Source organism: Rhincodon typus, chromosome 11 (assembly GCF_021869965.1).
Source record: "Rhincodon typus isolate 14 chromosome 11, sRhiTyp1.1, whole genome shotgun sequence".
In the NCBI taxonomy this organism is placed as follows: Eukaryota; Metazoa; Chordata; class Chondrichthyes; order Orectolobiformes; family Rhincodontidae; genus Rhincodon; species Rhincodon typus.
The window spans coordinates 39,796,127-39,819,355 of record NC_063342.1 but is presented as its reverse complement, the minus strand read 5'-3'; the positions used below and the strand labels follow the sequence as shown (position 1 = coordinate 39,819,355).

The 23,229-nt window shown below is 37.9% G+C and overlaps 1 protein-coding gene across 4 annotated transcripts in view; it reads left to right on the top strand.

The window, feature by feature from the left end:
• The window catches only part of kdm6a (lysine (K)-specific demethylase 6A), a 224,219-nt gene that overhangs the window by 162,848 nt on the left and 38,142 nt on the right, over nucleotides 1-23,229 (top strand). For all 4 annotated transcript variants that reach the window (XR_007263189.1, XM_048602716.1, XM_048602715.1 and 1 more), the window contains 8 exons: nucleotides 417-566; nucleotides 1,769-1,864; nucleotides 4,390-4,497; nucleotides 5,965-6,375; nucleotides 11,202-11,989; nucleotides 19,500-19,629; nucleotides 19,957-20,062; nucleotides 22,531-22,736. Coding sequence is in view for 3 of the 4 variants with exons in the window: in XM_048602716.1 (XP_048458673.1) it covers nucleotides 417-566; nucleotides 1,769-1,864; nucleotides 4,390-4,497; nucleotides 5,965-6,375; nucleotides 11,202-11,989; nucleotides 19,500-19,629; nucleotides 19,957-20,062; nucleotides 22,531-22,736 (1,995 nt within the window). In the remaining variant the exon portion in view is untranslated. The remainder of the gene's footprint in view (nucleotides 1-416; nucleotides 567-1,768; nucleotides 1,865-4,389; nucleotides 4,498-5,964; nucleotides 6,376-11,201; nucleotides 11,990-19,499; nucleotides 19,630-19,956; nucleotides 20,063-22,530; nucleotides 22,737-23,229) is intronic.

Genomic DNA, 23,229 nt, shown 5'->3' with positions numbered 1-23,229 from the left:
CAACTATTTGGGGCATTGAGATTATCTACCAAAATATTTTTAAAGATCCTAGAGCTGTTGAGATCAAAATTGGTGATTTCTCAAGCTGTTGCAAAGTAAATGTTGAACCGTCCAATTTTATGCAATACTTTGCACTATTTGTACATAAAGCAGTGTTGATAGTTAACTACAACAATGATTGCCCAGATCTGTTCCTATGTTTTCTTTCCTTGGTACTCAACTCTGACAAAAATAAAAATAAAATTTTAGTCCAAATAACACTTGGTCATTGTTCAGCTGGTGAAAAATATATCCTGTGATTACTACTGCACAAATGCACGCCAATGGGGAATCAAAAGCAGAAAGAAAAAATGTCTTGAAAGTACATGGGTGTGTTTCCTAAAAGTTTTATTCCAATGCTCTTCTTTTGTGTGTAGGCTTGTAAACTTCACCATCACAGTAATGAACCATTAGTAGGCCTCAGTCAGCAGCCACAGCAGTCCTTACCACTACACATGGTTCCTTCTAACCAAGTAGATGATCTATCCAGTTCTGCTAAAAGGAAAAGGATGTCCAGTCCTACTAAGGTAGTAATTCAACTTGGTTCTGTTTTAGTCCTTTAAGGACAGCAAGGTGATCTTAGCATTCAAATGAAAGGGGAACAAGAGGAAAATTTGAGTTTTTGAAATAAATGCTTTTTAATAATTTCATCTTGAGAGATTTAATACAGCCCAATATGACATACATTGAATGTAAAATGTACTCTGAACATGAAACATATGCTTATTGTGGACATTTTTAACATTTTAAGAATAGTTAAGTATTCTATGCTACGTGTACTGTGAAAAATAGTTAGTTGTTTTTTGCAAGAATTGGCAAAATAGCCTCAATGATAGAAGGATCTTACATGCCAGTTTAAGACAATGTAAAATAAAACACAATAAATTTATAACCTGGTGATATAAAGCACATTTTTCTCTAATGACAGCGAAAGCAAAGGGAAGCTGTGGCTTAGGGCTATAGAAGGTAAGAACCTTGAAAGCTTTGCTTAGTGGACTTGGAGAAGGGAGGTGGTGTATGGTTGAGATTGCTGAACAGAAAGAGTCAGTTTTCATGACAGCCCATGAGCATCCCAATCATTTTTTTTGGGGTGGTGGAGGTTTTAAAGAGTTTGCTTGTAGTTAAGGGATTGGGGTTACTTTTACGTTGCAGGATGTTGCCAGAATAATGAGTAGGGTGGGGGGGGCATGGCCTAAATGTTACTTGATGTGGCTTAATCAGGTCTGGACTAAACCAGTTAAGTATCAGATGTTTGTATTTGCAACCTTTGGATTTAAAGAAGTGAAAATGAAGTCTGTATCCAGAGGATGGACTACAGATGGAGAAAATAATGGTTTAAATAGTGGCAAGAGCACCAGAAGTGGTGTTGAGGATGTGATTGAGAAGATAGCTGCAAAGTTTAACAAGTAGAAGGCCTAAATAGGAGATGGTTTTTGGAAGCGAGATGTGTTTTCTAATGAATTGTTACAAAATAATGTACCACGTTTGTTGTCAAATCTATGTAGACAATATATCCAACAGTTTATGCAATCTGGCCTTCAAAGTTTGTTCAGGGTTTCCAATATATATTTCAGTGTATAATTTAAAACATGTTGCTTCGAAACCCCACTTATTTGTACAGTTGTTTTCTGTACTAAGCTTTTATAAATGCCATGTTCAGCGATGGTGCAGAATTGTAACAGCACTTACATTGGAAATCAGAAATGTTCATCGATTTTTCTATTTTCAGCTAAATGCTCCAGATGTCTGGTCAGGTGGTCACACACCACACCATCCAGTGCAACAGCAGGTTCCATCATGGTACCTGACTTCTCAAAAATTACAGGTAGGTTGCATTGTTATGCTATTTTAATTTTATAGTGATTTTAAATGTTGAACATGTTTCCAGAAATTTATCAAATAGCATATGCACCACAGCATAGACTAATCCTACCATGAACACTCAGCTCCAGGTCATCATATAGATTTAGCTCAGGCGTGTTCAGAAAAGCTGATTTCAAAAGGAACTTGATGTCAGAGTAATACTTGACCAAATTTTTAATAGTCCTTTCACAAGCATTCTGGGCATCACCTGTAAGGCCATCCCTAATTGCCGTTGAATTCATCCAAGTGACTTAGCAGTCAATCTCAGAGGCCAGATGAGTCTCAACTCTGTTGAGAGTCAGGGATCACGTTTAGGCAATATTATTTTCACTCGGAGATTAGTGAGCCAGATGAATGTTTATAACAATCAAGTAGTTTCACCATCATTGTTGTTAACACTAAGTAAAAATTTTCACAACTTAATTGCCCACCCAGCTTTATATTGTCTTGATGAACACATTACTTGGTCTCTTCATCCAAGTCACAAATACGGATTGTAAATAACTAAAGTCCTAGCAGTGATCATTGCAGCATTCCAGCAATAACATCTTTATGACCTGACAATGGCCCTTTATATTCCTCCTGTTTTCTGAAGTTTAACTGACTCGCCCTCTATGCCAGAGTGCAAAAACCTTTCGTGTAGTGCTTTATCAAAAGCCTTTTGAAAATTCAAGGATACTGTGTCCATTGTTGATTCTTGTATCTATTCTCTGTCTCAATGCATTTTATGAACACAAGCCTCACTACTTTGGCTTATTTGACTTGACTAACATGTAAAAATGAACTCTAAACCTCTTATTTCTTGATTAATTCTCAAGTCTAACGATAACATACTGTTGGAAATTTGTTAATCACTGCCACTAGCATTTCTCATCACAGCTCATTTGATGCTACCAACTGCTGTTCTGAATCTTGGTTTTTGTTTTCTCTCTTCTGACCTTCAGGCATGCTTTTTTTCAATCAGGGGCCCCTCCATTTTATAGAATTTTTAAAACTTCAGGTGACATAGAATATTTAGCTCTCTATGCTGGTCTCTGTGTAGTCATGTTTAAGTAATGAAATTTATCCCATTTATCACTACTTGTGCCATCAATTAATTTGTCCTCTTACAGATGTTTGATCCATTCAGGTAAAATGCCTTTGATTTAACTTGTTACAATTTTTCCCTGACTTGATGTCTTTTACAAATACGTTATTACTGTTAAACGGATTTGTCCTTACCAAGGTCACTACACCAATTTACCCTCTAAGCTGCACAGCTGCCAGCCACTCCAAGGTTCCACACACGCCAATTAGTATGCTGATGCATGGAGTTTAGGTTTCGTAAGTTGCTGCCACATAAGGGCCTTGGAGATCTGTGCGTCGGACTATTGCAGTATACTGATCCGTGGTCTTGACTTGCCTTTTTAGGTTTGTAAACTTCCATTCACTTGGACCATCTCCCTCTCTCCTTTAGTATGATGACCTATCTGCAATCTAATTGTAAGATTCACCAGGAGAGGAGATTATTCCCTGTCCAACTGCAGCGCAACCTATTGAATCTAAGCTCCTCCTCTCCCCAGAGCTGCTGCCATGAACAGAAATGTCATGTATCCCAAACATTCTTTAAACTGTGCATTTAATCTTTGACATGTTTGATCCTATGCCAGTTTGTTTGTGGCAGAGGTGGTGATTTAGGTTTGAAAACGCAAGGCTTTTGTCAGACCACATTTGAAATAATATGATCAGTTTTAGGCCCCGTGTCTAAAGAAGGATGGACTGGCATTGGAAGTGGTCCAGAAGAGGTTGATGAGAATGATCCTAGGGATAACGAGCTTGTCATGAGGAGCGGTTGAGGATTCTGGGTCTGTATTCAATGAGGTTTAGAAGAATGGGGGCAGCTCTGATCTGATTCTTTCAGAATACTGAGAGGCCTGGATAGAGTAGTGTGGAGATGCTGGTGTTGGACTGCGGTGGACCCGGCCAGAAGTCGCGCAACACCAGGTTACCGGGTCAACAGTTTTATTTGAAATCACAAGCTTTTGGAGTGCTGCTGCTCGGTCAGATGAAGACTTCACCTGACCAAAGGGTTTTTCTCAGAAAGGCAGAGGATGACCACTGGAGCTTCTCACTCAGCAGTCTTTACTCCAACTGAATGTCAAACATTATCCAAAGCAAAAACTAGCTCTTAACAACTGTAAACCTAGGCATGTAATTTCCAGTAAATTAGACCAAGCAATTAGCTTAAGCGATCTGATTTTCAAGAAATGGCTTTCAAAATAATGTCCCAATGTGTCCCTTAAGTGGTTGCAGGTGTAACCTCAGTTTTTGCACATGAGCCACTAACCACAATCCTTTAAACTTTAATCCTAAAACAAAAGTAACAAAGTTTCTTCATAGCAGTATCAATAAATAAGTATCAGTAGCTTGCTTAGGATTAGTTAACATAAAACTGAATCATGTTTGACTCTCGGTCATTAATGCTTCTAAGTGCTTTCAATTTTCTAGTTTTTGGAACAGTTGCGTGCAAATAGAAAGAACCTGAATCAGCTTCAGCTTCAAATGCTGGAACAGCTTGAGGGACAGTTTGCCTTGATGCGACAGCACCAGCAGCAGGTAAGAATGTACACTACTCTTCGGGAAAGGGATTTACATAATCACGTGCATAGAACTGACTACTTAATGCCAGTCAAAAAATGCCTAAATACTGTGAGTCATAAGACTACTTGGTTGTCGAAAATAGGTTTATTATTCTAATGTTAACATTTGAGAAAATTTAAATGAAAAGCATAAAGCTTACTGTCTTTCTATTATTTTCATTCTTTGTCATGGTTTTGTGTTTTGAACTTTTTTTTAAACACCTAATGGTGATCGTAAGATGGTGACTTCACGACTGCTATCAGTGTTATGTGCTAGTCAGAATAGAAATAACGACCTATCAGATGAGCATGTGGCTGGAGAGGTGGAGGGAAAGTGATAGTTTCATATTCCTGGAATACTGGGACCTCTTCTGGGGAAGGTGGGACCAATACTAACTGGGTGGGTTGTGCCTGGGCAGGACCAGAATTAACTGGGGAATAACGCAGGGGCTTATGAAACTATATAGGGAGACAGAAAAGAGGGAAACCAGGATAAAAACAAAAGAGAAGATGGGAAAAAGCAAAATGAAAGGAAGAGAATTTGAGGGCAAGAATCAAACAGGACTAAGAACGTTAAAGACAAGCCTTATGACTTTGAATCTTGATGCACAGAGCATTCTCAATAAAGTGAATGAATTAGTTGTGCAAGTAGCTATAAACTGGTGTGATATAGTTGATATTACAGAGACATGGCTGCATGGTGACCAGGGATGGAAACTGAATATCCAGGAGAATTCAGTTTTAGGAAGGACAGACAAAGGAAAAAGAAGTAGGGAAGCAATGTTGGTTAAAGAGAAAATTAACACAATAGAGAGGAAGAAAATTAGCTTCAGTGAAGTAGAATCTGTATGGGTAGAGGCATAGGCTATTAATTTTTCAAAGCTGGCATGGTTATGTCAAAAGTTGGTATTAGTTAAAGTGGCCAAAAACATTTTAACTGTTTCCTCTTCAGCTTTTTCACCTGTCTATTCAGCTTCTAGGTCTTTAATTTGTTAGCTGAACAATTGTATTTGATATAGTTTAGAAATTCCCCCCACTTTGCACTTTTACACAGAAATATGGTTAAGTTATACAATGGATGTGCTTCAGCTAAAAGTATGTTGCCGGTTCTTGAGAATCTGTGCCAAATTAAATTTATGTCAGCTGAACTAACTTGTGCAGTTTGAGGGGCCTAATCCGTAGTGGCTACTGTGTATTACCTTTCAAAAAATGATGCTGCTTGTTTCCTTCCCATCCTTATTTTTCTGATGTGTTAAGAAATTAAGCTGCACCTGTGGATTTTTTTTTTAAAGTTTGTCACTTTCAGTGACCCTAGAAATTGAGTTTGAAGTGAATTACAGCTATTTAATGCATTTTATTTACTTAAAATATCTTTGTGCAATGAAGATGACTGTAAAATCTGGAGTTTAAATTATTCACTTGAAATTTTTTTTGCTTTATTCAGATGAGACAGGCAACAGTTGCACAGGTACGGCCTACAGGAATTCCTAATGGGCCAACGCTTGGATCATCACTGCCTACAAACTCTATTTCTGGTCAGCAGCCTCACGTCACTCTAACCAGAGTGCCTGATCATGGTGTTCAGTCTGGAATCCGTCCTGTTCCTTCTGGACAGCTAATGGCTAATGGACCTTTTCCTGCTGAACCACCTAGAGGCCCAGTAACATGCAGCACTATGGGAATGCTGGGTAATACAGACACTATTTCTATAGGCAATAATCATGTAACAGGAAATGGAAGCAATGGAAATGTGCCTTACCTGCAGCAAAACGCACTAGCTCTACCTCATAACCGCACAAACCTGACCAGCAGCGCAGAGGAGCCGTGGAAAAACCAACTTGTTAACTCCACTCAGGTAAGTAGTTGCAGAAGCAGTCTTAAAATTAAATCTTATTTTGTTTAGTTACTAATTTGAGGTAATCTCACTTGCTCTGAAAGGCTTGTATCTCTCAGTTTTACAGTGGCCCAGTTTTGTAAAGGCTTGACAAAGTTGTCAAGTTTTTTTTTTGAGGCTCGAACTGGTTGGATAGATGAAGGGGATCAGAAGATGCACAAAGGATGCCATGCCACAAGTTTATTACGCTGAGAGTCATGGAGTTCAGGGTAGTACACAAGCACGAATGGAGCATTATTTAACAGACTGAATTTAGTCTATATTTTCTGGTATTAAGAAGAATGAGGTGATTTTATTGAAGCATATGCATTCTGAAGGGGTGTGGCAGGTAGACGTTGAGGTAGGGAGTTATGGAGCTTTTATCAAACTGGGAGAGTGGGACCGGTGGAATGCAACTAGGATAAGTGCTGAGAGCTCAGCTGGTTACAAAGAGACCAAGAGTATTGTTCACGTTTGCTGATGATGCAAAACTAGGCAAGGATCTGAACTGAAGAAGGTAAAAAGAGGTTTCAAAAAGATATATCCAGATTAAGTGAGTTGACAACAAAATGTCAGATGGAAGATAATGTGGAGATTCCTGAGGTTACTGACTACGGTAGAAAGAATAAAAGCAGAATTCAAAAAGGACAGAGTTAATAGTCAGACGAAGCAAATAATTTGGAAGAAAATGGTACGTTGCCCTTTTGTTTTTGCAAGGGTACTGTATTGGAGAACAAGAATAAAGAAGTTTTCCTATAACAAAATGTAGAACTTTTGTGACAATGTACCTGAGTATTGTTTGCAGCTTTCCTTTCCATCTCAAAGAAATGATGTATTTTGCTTTGAAAGTGGCACAGTGAAGGATTGCTAAATTGATTCCTAAAAGGGTAATAAAATAGAGTTAATTTACTTGATATTCTCTGGCATTTAGAAGAATAAGGTGATTTCATTGAAGCTTGTGCATTCTAAAGATTTGACAGGGTAGACATGCAAATAATTTTTTTTCTATGTGGGATATCTGGAAAGGTTGTTGGGGGTCACGTAGTGTCAGGTTATGGAGTCAGTCATTTAATGTGGAGATGAGAAATTTGTTTATTCAGACCAGTTGAGAATCTATTAAATTTTCTACTTCAGACAATTGTGGATGCTTCCTGGTTAAGTATGTTAAAGACTGAAACAAGCTTTTAGATTTTTGGGATTCTACAGATATGGGGAGTGAGCATGAAGTGGACTAGAGCCAGAAGATTAACAGTGATTATCTTGAATAGTGCTGCAGGTTCAGAGGAACATTTGCATTACTGCTCTTACTTCCTCATTTGACTTGTTATGTTTGGGTAAAGTAACATTATTGAAATACTATGTTTACTTAAATTTGTACTGTGATACACATTAAACCTCATTGTTATGTGGTAAATCTCCATCCATTTGCAATCTGTCATTCTAAAGTGGCTAGTACAATGCTTAGCCACAAATTTTCTTTACAGAACAAATTTTCTCTTGAATGGACAAAAGGGTGTTTTTTTGTTTACCCAAACTGACGTTTTCTGTGCAGCAGTATGTTGATCTTCATTCTTTGAAAGCAAATATTCCAGCTTGTAGAATGTCCAAAAACAGTTTGAAATAGGACTTAAGAAGCTTTTCAAAAGGCATGGCAGTTTCTTCACTGACAGAATCTATTCATGCCTTTGTTACCAAGAGTTTTATTCTTCTGGCTGGCTTCTACTTTCCATTTCCCCATAAACTTGAGCTTATCTAAACCTCTGGTGCTCATATCGTAACTTGTATTAATTCCTATTCACTTATCACCTCATTGTTACCCAGTGACCTAAATTGGCACCCAGTCCCCCAACATTCAATTTTAAAATTCTCACCCTTACTTTCAGATTACTCATAACTTCCCCCTTCCATTGCTTTGTAACCTGAACCACTATTACAACCTTCAGAGTTCTCTGCACTTCTCCAATTCTAACCTTTTATACACCTTTTTTTTTAAAAAGTGCTCCATGCCCCAGGCTTGAAGTTTCAGAATTCGCTCCCTAAACTTCTCTTATCGCACGATCTCTCTTTCTTCCTTAAAACCTGTAATCTTTGGTCAAACTTTAGGTCAGCTGTCTATCTCTGCGATTGTGTGTAATCTTTTGTTTGGTAATGCTGCTGTGTAGTACGTTAGGGTGATATACTAAATTCAATGCACTGCATAAATGAAAATTGTTGTCTCATTAATCTCTCTCAATGCTTGCAGCACAAATGTTTTGTTACCAGAATACACCTTTAACTTTAGCCACCTAATTGCCCTGGAACAATAATACAGCTGGCCAGCCAGCGTCACCCACATCCCACACAATGAATAAATAAAAAATATTGAAAATAGCACTTTACTGTGTTTGCAAAAACAATTGTTACAGTTCTGTAATCCTATTGACCTATCAGAGCCACTTTCTTTTTGCTGTGCAGTTTGATTTGTGTAACTTGTTCATTTAATAAATTGGATGAGGAAGTAGAAGGGATACTTTGCATTCTATCCAGCCATATGCATTTAGCACCCTCATAGTGGTTATAGGGAAAATACAGCTTTTTTTATTCCACCATCTCCTGAGCTCTTCATGTAAGCTGACTTCTCTCTGGGCCTCATCAAATGTTTCCTCTCCCTGGTACCATCTCTGCTTTAAAACCTGACATTATCAGCACCTTAATCCTTCCACTCCAACACCCATCTCCAACCACTTTGTTAAATGTCAATGAATTTGTTCTTGTCTCTCCGTTCTATGCCAGACTTCTTTGTCACTTAATTTAAACCTCTCCAATCCAGCTTTTTCCCTTCACTAAAGCAACCTCAAACAGAAGACATGAATGGCTTGTTTGTGATTGAGTTGCATTATCCTTTGTCAACCGTAATAGTTGACTCATTTCTTGAAAGTTCAAGAGCTGCAGTGGTTCAGAAGACGGCTCACCACCACTTTCTCAAGCGCTACGAGGAACAGGCAATAAATGCTGGCCAGCCAGTAAAGCCCACATCCCACAAGCAAATTTTGAAACAAAAGGTGTCCTCCCTTAAAGTCATGGAAGCGAAGTGTAGCTTCCCATGAAATTCAATGTTAAATTCAGTGTTGGATTCTTGATAATTTCCACCTGAAAAGCCAATGTCAGAGTTGAAATGCTGTGCTATACATGTGTAGCACTGTGCATTCCTAGCTTGCAGAGAAGTCTTTATAGAAATTTATGATAAAGGTACAGTACAAGTGCCTCAATTATTTCAAGTGTGCAGGTAAAATACAGTAGTGTTTTTGTTTTAACTAATTACATCCACAACAGTTTTTTTTATTATTGTAGGTACAAACAGCAGAAAAACTTAAAAAATATTTAAAATCAAAGTTAACTTCAATGACTGAGGAGAGAACTGTTTTAAAAGATGACTTTTGACTGTAGGGCGCGGACACAATGGTGGCAACTCTTAGAAGCCTTCTCAGAGGGCCCTACTGATGATGTCATTGTGCAAGTTGCATGAGCACATGAAAGATGTAATCATGTGAAATGCAACTAAGTAAGGAGTGTTAAAGCCATCAATGGCACTGTATATGTGGCAAAGGGCATACAAAAGGAACAACCTTAGAACATTTATTTAAAGGGGAAGAATTAAAACAAGGAGTTCATGTAATTTTCTCCAAAACTTGTCAATATCAATGGAACTGCTGTCATGTTGTTCCAATCTCCTACATACCCAAATGTAACTAGAACATTTGCACTTTGCATTCAAGCTTGCAGCCTTTCCAAGCACTTGTGTTTGGTCCTTTTCTTTTTATTATTTGCACACTATGCCTCTGACACATCAGTTGCAGACACAGAGTCAATTTCCACATGCTAGTGACACTATTCTGTCCCTTTGCACTGTATTTGTAAAGTATTTCTGTGTTGTCAGGCAACCATTTCAAATTTTGGTCTTGTGATAGATTTTAATCTTGTTTAAATTTGACATAGGATGAGGATGATAGCTTAAGTCTATCCAATCTTCAACTCTGTTCTGTTGTCACTCATTCCATTTTCTGTTTCCACCCCAGAGCCTGTTGGGCTAAACCAGTCTTCCTGTACGATTTTTCTGGGTGGATCCTCATGCTCATCATAAACTTGTTCATGCCTTCTGATGTTGCAAAGGAGCAGCATGTTATCAAGGGAATTGCATGTAGATCTGTGAAGAAACTCAGGCATGATAGTAATGTCAGTCTCAGCGTTGAACACCTCTGCCTCATTACACAATTGAAGCCCTTAATAAAACCGTAATCCACTCCATACTGTGTGACTTTAATGCTTACTTTATTGACTTCCTATTCTTCAAATTTCATAGTTATTTTAGCCAGAATTCTGCTGCATGTATTTTGTCCTGCTTAACTATTATTTCATTTGGTAGTGACGTCCATTCATCTGTCCAATTCTGTTCCCATCTTTAAATCTGCATCCATACACTCACTGCTCCCATCCTTGACTGAAGTTTTATTCCTTTCACTTTGGGCATCGTGTGTAAGCTATTTCCTCCTTCCTGTCTTTCTCTCATCTTTACCATTGTAAGCAGAGACTTTAGATTAAAGTGTCTTGCTTTTCAGAGTTATCCTTCACAAAACTCACTTAATTTTCTGAAAGAATCTCTTGGTTTGTCTACAGTTAAGGTTGTGGTCACTGTTAGATTTACTTGTGATTTCTTTTTCTATCTTGAATTTCCACAGTCTTGAAGTGCTTGGATATGTTTTTACATTAGAGGCACTAAAAATGGGGGGAGATTGTTGAGCTTCATTAAATAAGTGCTGCTTCTCTTTCAGGGGCTGAACAAAGGTCAGAGTTCACATTCGGCAGGCCCTAATGGTGAACGACCTCTCTCTTCCACTGGGCATTCCCAGCATTTCCAGGCAGCTGGCACTGGTATTCAGAATCAGGTTGGACATCCTGCCATGCCTAACAATTCACTAACAACACAGGGGGCTGCTCTCAATCACCTCTCCTCTTACACTGCTACCTCAGGTGGACAACAAGGCATTACCTTAACCAAAGAGAGCAAGCCTTCAGGAAGTGCATCAACGGTGCCTGAGACAACCAGGCATTCTGGAGGGACACCAAACAGCACTGCGAGCATAGAGGGACTTCCTAATCATGTCCATCAAGCTATAGCAAATGCTGTTTCAAGTTCAAGTCGTGGAGAGTCCAAGTCACCAGGTGTACTTAGTTCAGACAATCCTCAGCTCTCTGCCTTGTTGATGGGAAAACCTAATAATAATGGGGGTTCTGTGTCTTGTGATAAAATTAACAATATCCATCCAGCTGTTCACACAAAGTCGGAGAATTCAGTTGCCTCTTCACCATCTTCAGCTGTTTCTACTGCAACTCCGTCTCCTAAATCCACTGAACAAACTACTGCTAACAGTGTTACCAGCCTTAACAGCCCTCAGAGTGGACTGGGACATACGGTCAATGGAAAAGGTGTAGGGGAGGACTCTCAAAGTCCCTGTAAAATGGACCCACCATTAACTGCTCACAAACCTAGTCCTCAACTTGCATCTTCAGCCTCTGTCTCTATATACCCCAGTTCATCAGAAGTGCTAAAGGCATGCAGGTAATTCTGTTTACTTAAAAAAATGCTGTCTTAAGTAATGAGGTTTTGTAAGAAAATGTTGAATATTACTGATACTGCTAAACTGATGATTTAGAACTGTCTAAAATTGCAAGTGGTGCAAGGAAAAACTCCGTATTAAGCTGAAACTGGATTTTATTTTCATTGTCAGTGTTGTTGCAATAGCCCAATTCAGCTTCATGCAGATTTGGTAGAGAAATAATTAATTACAGCGGGGGATAATGCCAGTAAAACCGTTCCCTTTAAATTATAAATCTGCTACAAGAGTATGTCTGACGTTTTGTAAGTTATGGCTGATGACTTCAATTTTTTTTTGATTTGACAAACCTTAGCAGGTAGAGAAAGCCTGTAAAGCTAGTGATAGCGGTATTTAAACCAAATGTGTAGTTACTGCCAAATGGGTATGTTTGCTCTAGCTCACAGTTACTGACAAAACTACCTCTTCACAGGTTTGTCAGTGACTCTCAGTATTTTTGTGTTGTACATTTTGGTTCTTTCAAGTCTCCCCAGACTCCTCCTCCTCCTCCACCTCCACTTCATTAGCTTGAACTGTATCATTGTATCAACATTATCATTGGTCAAGAAAACCATTATTTACAATATGTGGAGGAACCAACTGGAGAGCAGGTTATCTTAGACAGGGTGCTGTGTAATGAGAAGGGAATCTTTGCCAGTCTAGGTGTGTGAGACCCCTTGGGGAAGAGCAACCATAACATGATAGAATTTTTTTATCAAGCTGGAGAGTGACGTTGTTAATTCGGAGACGAGGGTGCTGAACTTTAATAAAGGAAACTACGAAGATATAAGGTGCGAGTTGGCCTCGATTGATTGGGGATGAGAGTGGATACGCAATGGCAAACATTCAAGGAATGCATGGGGGAATGCAACAACTGTTTATTCCTGTCTGGTGCAAAAGCCAAATGGGTAAGAGGGCCAGTCCATGGCTTACAAATGAAATAAGAGATAGTATCCGATCCAAAGAAGAAGTTATACATGTCGGCCGAGAAAAATAATAAATCTGAGGATTGGGAGCAGTTTCCAATTAGCAATGAAGGACCAAGGGGTTGATTAAGAAGGGGAGAATAGAGTAAAAAAAATAAGCTTGCAGGGAACATAAAGACTGACGCTAAGAGTTTCTATAGGTACGTGAACAGAAAGCGATTGGTAAAGACAAATGTAGCTTCCCTACAGACAGAAGCGGGGGAATGAATTATCAAGCAAACAAAATGCCTGTGCAACTCAATACATACTTTGGTTCTGTCGTCACAAAAGAGATCACAAATCAGATATCAGAATTGTTGGAGGATGCCAAAACATTGAATGTATTCAAGAGGCAATTAAAGGTTATGGGGAGAAAGTAGGATTAGAATATTGGGTTGGACAATCAGCCATGGTCGTTAAGAATGGCAGAGCAGGCTCAAAGGGCCAAATGGCCTTCTCCTGCTCCTGTCTTCTATGTTTCTATGTTAAGTAAAAGTCAAAGGGTTGTGGAAACCTGGAAAAGACCAGCGACTTGGAAATGTTATGGAAATTTCCAAGAAAAGCCCATCAGGGGTAAGACTTTTCCGACTTTGAACAGAGTTTCAACCTTTTCTAACATCCATTTATCGCATCATGATAGTTTGCTTTGCTTGACATATTTGGAATCCAGTATAGGTTTTGTTATTCTCCTGCACACTGCCACCCATTGCCACCAGTGGCTGTTTTGGAGACTACCATAATAGTAGCAGTTATTGACCAAAAAAGCTTATTAACTGGGGATGTGCTGTGCACCAGATTGGCAGCAATGGACTCTCTCAGAGCACAGCTATAATTGACTGAGTGCTACAAGCCAGCTTCCCTGGTCCTTCCCTTTTTTTTTGCTTGCCTCATGGAAGCAATGGAGTATTTGTTGATGTCACTTGTAGATTTTTGCTTTGGAGGCAGATGAGTAAGCAAGCAAGCAGAACCAGAATACACTAAACCAGATTAGGCAGAACAGGATCAAGTGTCTGGTGGAGGAGATGAAGTGATGCTGCGTGTCTTTGGTTGAGATATAATTGCCGTGATTTCTTTTTGCATGAAACTCATTGAAATGTCTTTTTCATTCAACATGAGAAAGTATTTTATTTTACTGAAACTGCAGGAACTGTAAATTAGAGATATTTCATTTTGATACAGGTAGCTTCTCTTCTGACAAACCAAAATGAAACCGTTTCATTTGAGTACATCCAGTTGCATTTTGAATACAGACTTCTTTCCATCCCGTTTCACCGGGTTCCTCATTCTTTTATCACTGTTCTTTTCCCCATGTTCTTTGGTTTTGTATATGGCTTTCTTACAAATTTTAATCCCATTTTCCAACACAGAAATTGCTGGAAAAGCTTAGCAGGCCTGGCAGCATCTGTGGAGAGAAAGAAGAGTTGATGTTTTGTGTCCAGTGACCTTTCTTCAGAAGACATAATGAGTTTTTCCAGCAATTTCTGTTTTTGTTCCTGACTTAAAGCACCTGCTGTTCTTTTGTTTTTCTTTATTTTTCCATCATTTTCTTTCATCTCCACTGAGTGCAGAATACACTAACTTAACTTTTAACAGTCTTGTAGATAGAATCTTGTGCAACTCTAGAAACCTTGTTTTAGCCTTCTAGTTTTTTTAATCACTAAAACAACTGAATTAAGAGCGTCGATGCTTTGGTGGTATTATTTGGCCAATGTCAAGTTGTTATACACCTGTAACTCAGGAAACTTTTTTTAAGTGTGTATTTTCTCTGCACTGGGAGAAAGGAATTCCTTGGATTTTTGTCATATGGTAAAGAAATAATTGATTGCAGATCTGTACCTGAAGGGCTTCTAAGTAGACTGCAGTTTATGTACAGGTGGTTCTGCTAAAATGTGTGTTTCGTTAATGCAAGTTGGCTGTAACACGATTGATGAATAGTGGATGCCATTTGGATAACGTGAACTTTCTGCTGTACATGTATAGCAATTTTCTATGGCGATTTATGGCATGAGGTCACACAAGAACGCAACTGTCGCATTATATGGGATCTACCTGTACATTGTAAAACCCTTATCAAAGCAAAGATGAACAAATGAAAAAAATTTTTTCTATTGGAAACAGTATATAACATAATGTGGGTAAATGTGTAAACAATAAATAGGTTGCATTTTCTTCATCTTGCAACTTCGAAAACTTTTTAGGCAGGATCCACCAGGATTTGGGTACTAATGCCTGTTCTGAATGAGCAATACGTTTACAGAAATCTGAGTGGACAACTATTTTGAGATTTTACTTGAAACCAATTGGAAATTAGCTTTTTTTAATGCCTTTTCCTGCAGATCATTAATTCTAGACCACCTGTCTTCCAGTCAATCTGGGAACTTTTTTTTTACAACTGCTGTTTTTAGAAATTCTGTATCAGGTTAACCTAGAATTGAAAGCTGTAATTTCCTCTTGTCAAAAAAAGTTATAACCTTTTCTTTGTAAAAAGCTATGGATTACTCGCTGATTAAAATGGCAACTGTTACAGTTTTTTTAAAAATTCATGGTTTTTGAAATGCTGTTTCAAACATGGAAATTACCACAGCAAATAAAGACCAATCATAGTTCAATTATAATAATCCTTTAAGCTGGGTTATTAGCTGCTTGAGAAATATTAAACAGGAAAATTGAGACAAATTTGATGATCTGTATCTCGTATTTGTATGAAATAGCAAAATGAGGACCTTACTGTGTACTTGATACGAATTACTGTAACATTGGTTGAATAACTGATTTTTTTTTTAAAATGGTAGGTATGGATTTTTAAGTTAAGTTGAATAGTTCTGTATTTCTACATTTTGCAATTTTTGTGCTTCAAGTTACCTTTTGAAAGATACGATTATTAAAGTATGGAACTTGATTGGTGAATTTCAGGTGGATGCATACAATCCGAAGTAGAATTGATAATGCAAGGAAAGAAAATCTACTTTAACGAACTGCTTAAATGTATTTTGCAACAAGAGTACAATTTGAAACACCATTAATAATTGCCTGAAATATTCCTTGAAATTTAGTAATTGTTAGGCTCACTAATGAAATGGACAGCTTGCTCGGTTAAATCTATTTCGTACAGTTTTATAACTGAAGTTATCCTCTTAAGTCTTAAAAATAAATTATTCTATTCAAACAATATATTGAATTTAAGTTTGGTTCCTTATGAGAAATAACTTGAAGCAATTTGGCGTGTAAATAGGATTCCTTTAAAAAGCCTTATGTTCATTTTGATTTCATTGGCATTAGTTCATCCATGCATTTGTTCATCTTTACCTTGGGATCCATTCCAGTGTCATTAGGTAATATCTTCCACAGATCGTTCTTTAATTCTAAATATGTTTTAAGTAGTAAATTTGATATGGTTTCCATTTTAAATGTTTTATTTCTAAGTTAAAACTGTGGTGTCCAGTTGTAATTTTATCACCTTCCTAAATGATTGTCCGTTAGTTGTCTGGGTATTGATCATTACCTAACTGTCAAGTGTACTGCTGTGACGACAACATAACTATCCCTAAATGGCTGAGCAATATTTTAACAAGGTGCCTTCAGCCTAACATTCAATGTAGGAACAATTTCAGTCAGTAGATCTTGAAGACCACAATTCCATGTTTTAAAAAGTGTCTGACATATTTTTATTTTAAACATATTCCTTTGTAGTGCAATATTTATAGTAGACCACTAATCCATGAGAAAACTTTTCCCTCTTTGTTTTTACCACCCCGTCTCTCCACTGCAGATGAAAATAGGACAGACAGACTATTTTCACTGCCCACAGTATCTTCTAGTACTGCATTTGTTGAGTTCTTAGTGATCAAAGTTCGTCCTGACTTTGATTTTTGCTATTTTCTGTTGAGAATTCTCACAACAGTGATAATTAAATGGGTAGTCTGCTAATGCTTTTCACCTGTATTGTGTTATTGCTTATAACATTGCTAATCTTATTAAAGATAAGGGAAATTCTGGCTGGAAATCATTCTTGCTTTCTCTTTGATCTGCAAAAGCAAAATTCTATTTAATTTTGTTGTACGTTTTTCAGGACATTTTATAAGTTTGTCTGATGATACAGAAGATAGGAACATGTAAATTTTAAGTTAATAGGTGTATTTGCCCTTTTATGTAACAGTCAAGTGATCCGATTGGCAGTATTCTCCTACACTGAAACTAGCCACTTGAAAATACGCAGGAAGTCCTCTGCTTCATCCTTACTCTGGATGTGTTTAAAGTGGTTTTCTTTTCAAACAGTGTACAATGGCTAAGAACATTGTTGCCTGTTTTTCATTGTATTACATCATTTCTGGGTTAGACAAACCACAATTCTATTTTAATTGCAGTTTATTTTAGCAGTTTTTTTTCATATGTCTAATGGACTCTCAGATGCTTCGAGAGCAGTGGATGTCTGCAGTAGGGAGGCTGTAATGCATAACTCTAGTTTCTGTTGAGCCATAAATTGTATATTTAATTTTTCATCACCTATGAAATCCTGATGTGGGTTTCAAACAAGTCCTTAAAATATATTTGACAATTTTGCTTTGGTGAAGAAGAAAAGTTTCATTAGTTATTACAGTGCTGCCAAATTCATTGCATGGTAATGAGTTTCAATGTGGTTTTCTTTTCATCGTAGAATGTAGTTCTAATTTGGCGAAAAGCATTTACAACTATCCCTTTCAGAGATGATAATTGATTAAAATTTATATGTAGATTATTAAATTTTCCATTTGAATTATCAAATTAGTTTGAAGTTTAAATTTGTTTGCTTTTCAAGTTGAGGAATGTTCATATGGGAGAATTGAACTTTGCATTTCATGCTCACAGTTACTTGAGCTTAAAATTCTGCCCTAACAATATGTCCATTTCCAAAAGTACACCAATGTAACGTATTCTTATTTTTTATCCCAGCTATCATAGATTTCATAGAGATGTATAGCATGGAAACAAAGCCTTCGGTCCAACCTGTCCATGCTGACCAGATATCCTATATAAATCTAGTCCTATTTGGTCTATGTCCCTCTAAATCCTTTATATTCATGTAACCATCCAGATAATGAGGAAGGAGTCTGAGACTAGTATAGTTGGGAAATGCAACAAATCAAACAGTCAAGGAAGGCAGGAACAAAGCAGAGAATGAGATAAGACTGATAAATTAAACTGCGTTTATTTCAATGCAAGAGGCCTAACTGGTAAGGCAGATGAATTCGGCATGATAGGACCATGGGACGGGGGGGATATCATAGCAATTATAGAGACGTGGCTCGGGGATGGACAGGACTGGCAGCTTAGTGGTCCAGGGTATAGATGCTATTGGAAGGATAGAAAGGGGGGCAAGAGAAGAGGGGTAGTGGTGTTTTTGATTAAGGTTAACATTACGGCTGTACTTGAGGATATTCCTGGGAATACATCCAGGGAAGCTATTTGGGTGGAACTGAGAAATAAGAAAGGGATGATCATCTTATTGGGATTGTAGGTAAAAGGACAGCTGGAAAATGGGAAGCCTTCAAAAATGAGATGAGTCCAGAGACAGTATGTTCCTGTTAGGCTGAAGGGCAAAGCTGGTAGGTGTAGAGAATGCTGGATGACTAGAGAAATTGAGGTTTTGGTCAAGAAAAAGAATGAAACATATGTCAGGTATATACAGCAGAGATCGAGTAAATCCCTAGAAGAATATAAAGGCAATATGAGTATAGTTAAGAGGGAGATCAGGAGGGCAAAAAAGGGACATGAGATAGCCTTGGCAAATAGGGTTAAGGAGAATCCAGAGTGATTCTACAAATACATTAAGGACAAAAGGATAACTGGGGAGAGATTTAGGGCCCCTTAAAGATCAGCAAGGCAGCCTATGTGTGGAAGTGCAAGAGTCAGGGGAGACACTATATCCGATCTTTTCTCTGAATAAGACTGAGTTTGTTAGTACAGGCAGAGTGATTGCTCTGTGCTTTGCAACCATTCTTGCCAGCAATGAACATAGCAGGTCTCATGTCACGTTGGATTCTTCAGTCAACAGACAGAGAGGGGAATTTAATCTTGTCAGCCCTGCAATGAGTTTATCCTGGACCCAGAAGGTAAAGAGCATTGCAGCACCCAGTCACCACCAAAATTCTGTCAACAGTTTTAGCGCTTTAGAAATAATTGCTGGTTGATCTATGTCTGAGTTACCTTTCAATAGATCTTGAAAGTTGCCTACCACCTTTAATTAAATATTTTTCAGAAATTATTGTGTAATTGTGCAGATTTTATTTTCTCTAAATATTGGATTTGCATACAAATCCTGTATTAAATCATTTGACTGTGTAAGCTGCTCTTATGAAGTATTTGAATATGTACGCCTTTTTTGAGGTTTCGACTTGTTTGCTAAGCTTTCTTTTGTTCCATCAAGTAAACACTGAATTGAATGTCCTTTAGCAGTTAAATGTAATGCTATAAGTGTATGCCAAGTACAAATGGGGTTAATGAAAATGTTACAAAAATAATACCTTTTTTCCAGAAATCTGGGGAGAAATGGTTTATCTAATAGTAGCATTTTACTCGATAAGTGTCCACCTCCTCGACCACTACCACCACCATACCCACCGCTGCCAAAGGACAAGCTAAACCCACCTACGCCTAGTATTTATGTAAGTCAGATGCAGCATTCTGCTCTAAATTAGTACTAGTAATTGACTTCTTTGTGTTTTTGTTTTTGTGACAAATCGTAAGATATTCGTCACCTAAAACTACTGTTTAGCCAAGTTCTAGATAATGAAATCAATAGTTGATGTAAATACTAGATTTTGATCCAGTTTAAATTAACTTTGAATGTTAGTTGCTGCTTTTGTTTTTCTGTAATTAAAGATATTACAATACTGTTGTCAAGTGTAGCTATTTGAGTTTTCTTAACATTTATGTTAATTAGGTATAGTTCGAGGCTTAATTTTTATTTTTAAAATTTATTTTTTGTGCAGTTGGAGAACAAACGTGATGCTTTCTTTCCTCCGCTTCATCAGTTCTGTACAAACCCTAACAACCCTGTTACTGTAATCCGTGGCCTTGCTGGGGCTCTCAAGCTAGGTAGGTATCTGAATATAAGCAACATAATATTATTAAGATTTATTATTATAACTCTTGTTTCTCATTTAGGGATTGATTCATTCTGGTACTGCTTCTTCCAAATATTATTGTGGCTGTTCCTATATCTCGAGCTGCAATTGTTCAATAAATTAGCGCACGACCACTTTCTTTATGGCAGTTAGGGATAGGCAATAAATGCTGGTCCATCCAAAGATACCCAAAAGTGTATTTTTTAAAAAATATTCGATGTGCTGTGCAATGAAGTGTGAATCTCTTTGATAATCTCGTCACATCCTGGGATGAGGATTGCTTTTTTTTTGGGATCCTACTCTTGTGTAACATAGCCCAAGCAAGAAAAATCAATTAAGCTGAAATTTGATCATCGAATGGTAGAAGTAATTGATTAATCTTTTAAGTAAGCACATGTTGATAATTTTGTGAATAATATACATTTAAAGCAATTTCTGCAGTATAACGAAAGTAGTTTCATTGGATTCATCTTTATTTTTAACATGTAGAGAACTGTCAAATTATTCTACATAAGGCTGAGCAATGTATCCTCAATTTGAACTGCTCGTGTGACAATTTGCTGCATGGCATTCTTTGGAATAAGATTATTTTGTATTCCTGATCATTAGATGTTTCCCAATATATTGCCCGTATATACTCGTATTTTTCCTGACTTTCTTACTTCCCAGTATAGCGATTATAACGGGCCAGTCAGGTGTACCTCATAAAATAAGAGTTCCATAATTGGGGCTGTTAATCTGGTATAATCAGGAAACCCTGCCTGGCAGACACAAACAGGAGCATCACAGGCTTTGTTCACTGAGAGCTGGATCTGAGGGAGATGGATCAGTGTCAAGGACTCTCCACGTATAAATAAAGGGTGACTTTGTGATGGTTTACCAGCCTCTCGAGTTATTTCAACTAGCACTTGCAGAAGTTTCAAATTTGATCTAATCATCCTATTGGTGTCTCCAGTACTTTTTTATTGTCTCATTTAGAATAGACCTTTTTTATATTATTAACAAGTTCCATTGACCTGTTTAATTCTTGATTCTGATTAATTCTGCATGCAATTCTTTCTCCTGTTTAATCTGGGAAAGCTCTGATTTTATCCTGGCTGTAAATTGCTCTTTTGTGAAATACTTTTGTCTTGACTTCTGGCTTCCTCATCATGTACTGAACCTGTTTAAATAATAGGACTGAGTTCAGGTATAAGGAACTGGAAATAGGGTTCAGTTCTAGGTTCAAACTCTGCAGTACATGCTTTAAATTTTCCCACATGGGTTTTCAAAAACGAGAGCCAATTAAAGTTCAGGGATGGCCAGTCCATCAGATGTGGTGGAGGCCTTCAGTACTGGAAGGTACATGGCTGGTTCTCCAGCACTCAGCTGTCAGCAGCCCCAAAAGGCAAGTTGCAAGCTGCTAATCTGGAGATGGAATGTGAGATTTTGTGGGGCAAGAGGACAGTATATTTACTTTTTGTTCAGTAAGTTGTAGTTAACTGGCCTGAATCTTTAACTGGCAACTTCTTCAGAAGACAGCCAGTGCTCAGTGTTATGGATCCACTTAGGGGTTACGGGTGTGGGGCAGTGCGTTTCAGCCCCACTTCCTGCTCAATCCCAATGCCCTCCCCAAAAAAAAACAACCTGAGCTACCCATGTTACCCACTGTAAATCAGTTCAATGCAAGAAAGGGACATATCTTCCTCAGTTGACCAACTGCTTCTAACCACTGGTAGATAATCTGACTTTGAGCCACCTACATCCAAAATGGCTGAACTGTGGTCATGATGGGCAATTGGTATAGTGGCCGGTGGTCAAACTGCATCCCACTTCAATCTGCAAACCTGATCGGTTTGAAAATTTTGGCCAAAGTATCTTTCCCAGCTGTTGCGCAGAATGAGATGTATGAGATAATACTGAGACATTGCAGAACAACCTTTCTTCCTCACTACAATTTATTGAAATTTATAAATTAGGCCCTAAAAATAAAAATGCTTTGTTTTGTGCTACAGTTACGATTCCCAACATTTAAGTTGCATGTAAACCATTGGCCCATATGTGCGCAGATCTAATTTTGAAATAAGTTCAGAATGCTTATAGACATGTTCCTGGGTTATGGCAAAACAGAGGCATTTCCAATCCGCAGAAGTGACAAAGAAACTTAAATACATGCAGTAGTGTTAAGATCCAAATTGGTCTCAACAGAGTTCAAAACGGTGCCCAGTTGATGATGACTGTTGACCTTCTAAATTTGCATAGCGGTTAATGTAAGATAAAATCTCTTGGTCCTAACAAAATGTCAGTGTACAGATGGCTGTTGCTTCCATCCTGTTGCGAATGCAGTTTCTTTGTCCTCAGGTTTATTCCAAATTTTTAGTTAAAAAATTTTTTTCTTTCAAAATTTTGTGTATGATAATTCATGCACTCACTAGTTTAATTAATTTTGTTCTGTTGCAGATTTAGGTCTTTTTTCCACCAAAACTTTGGTAGAAGCAAATAATGAACATCTAGTGGAGGTGCGGACACAATTGTTGCAGCCGCCAGATGAAAACTGGGACTCCACTGGAACCAAGAAGATCTGGCGCTGTGAGAGTAGTAGATCACACACCACGATTGCCAAATATGCACAATATCAGGCCTCCTCATTCCAGGAATCATTGCGGGTTAGCCTTCTACTTTCTTGCACTAAATGTACTCCATAGCATGTTAAAAATGTATTTTTACATTTGCCAGGGTTTACTTTTATAAATTTTGTTTTAAAATATTTTGTCGGAATATTTAATATTTTCTCATCCTTTCCATCTATGTCGCAAGCCTGACTACTCAATATTTTAGCAAGGGTTACCCCTATTTTGTCTATGTTCCACAGCGATGTGATTGTCAAGAAAGTACAGCAGCCCCTTTACTTCCTTGGGAGGCTAAGGAAAATTGGCACATGCACAAAGACTCTTACCGAATTTATAGATACACCATATAAAGCATTCTATCTGGATGCATCACAGCGTGGTATGGCAACTGCTGTTCCAAAGACCGCAAGGGACTACAGAGAGTAATGAACACAGTCCAGTCTATCACACAAACTAGCCTTCTATCCACTGACTCCATCTATACTTCCCGCTGCTTCAGGAAAGCAACCAACATAATCAAAGACCCTTC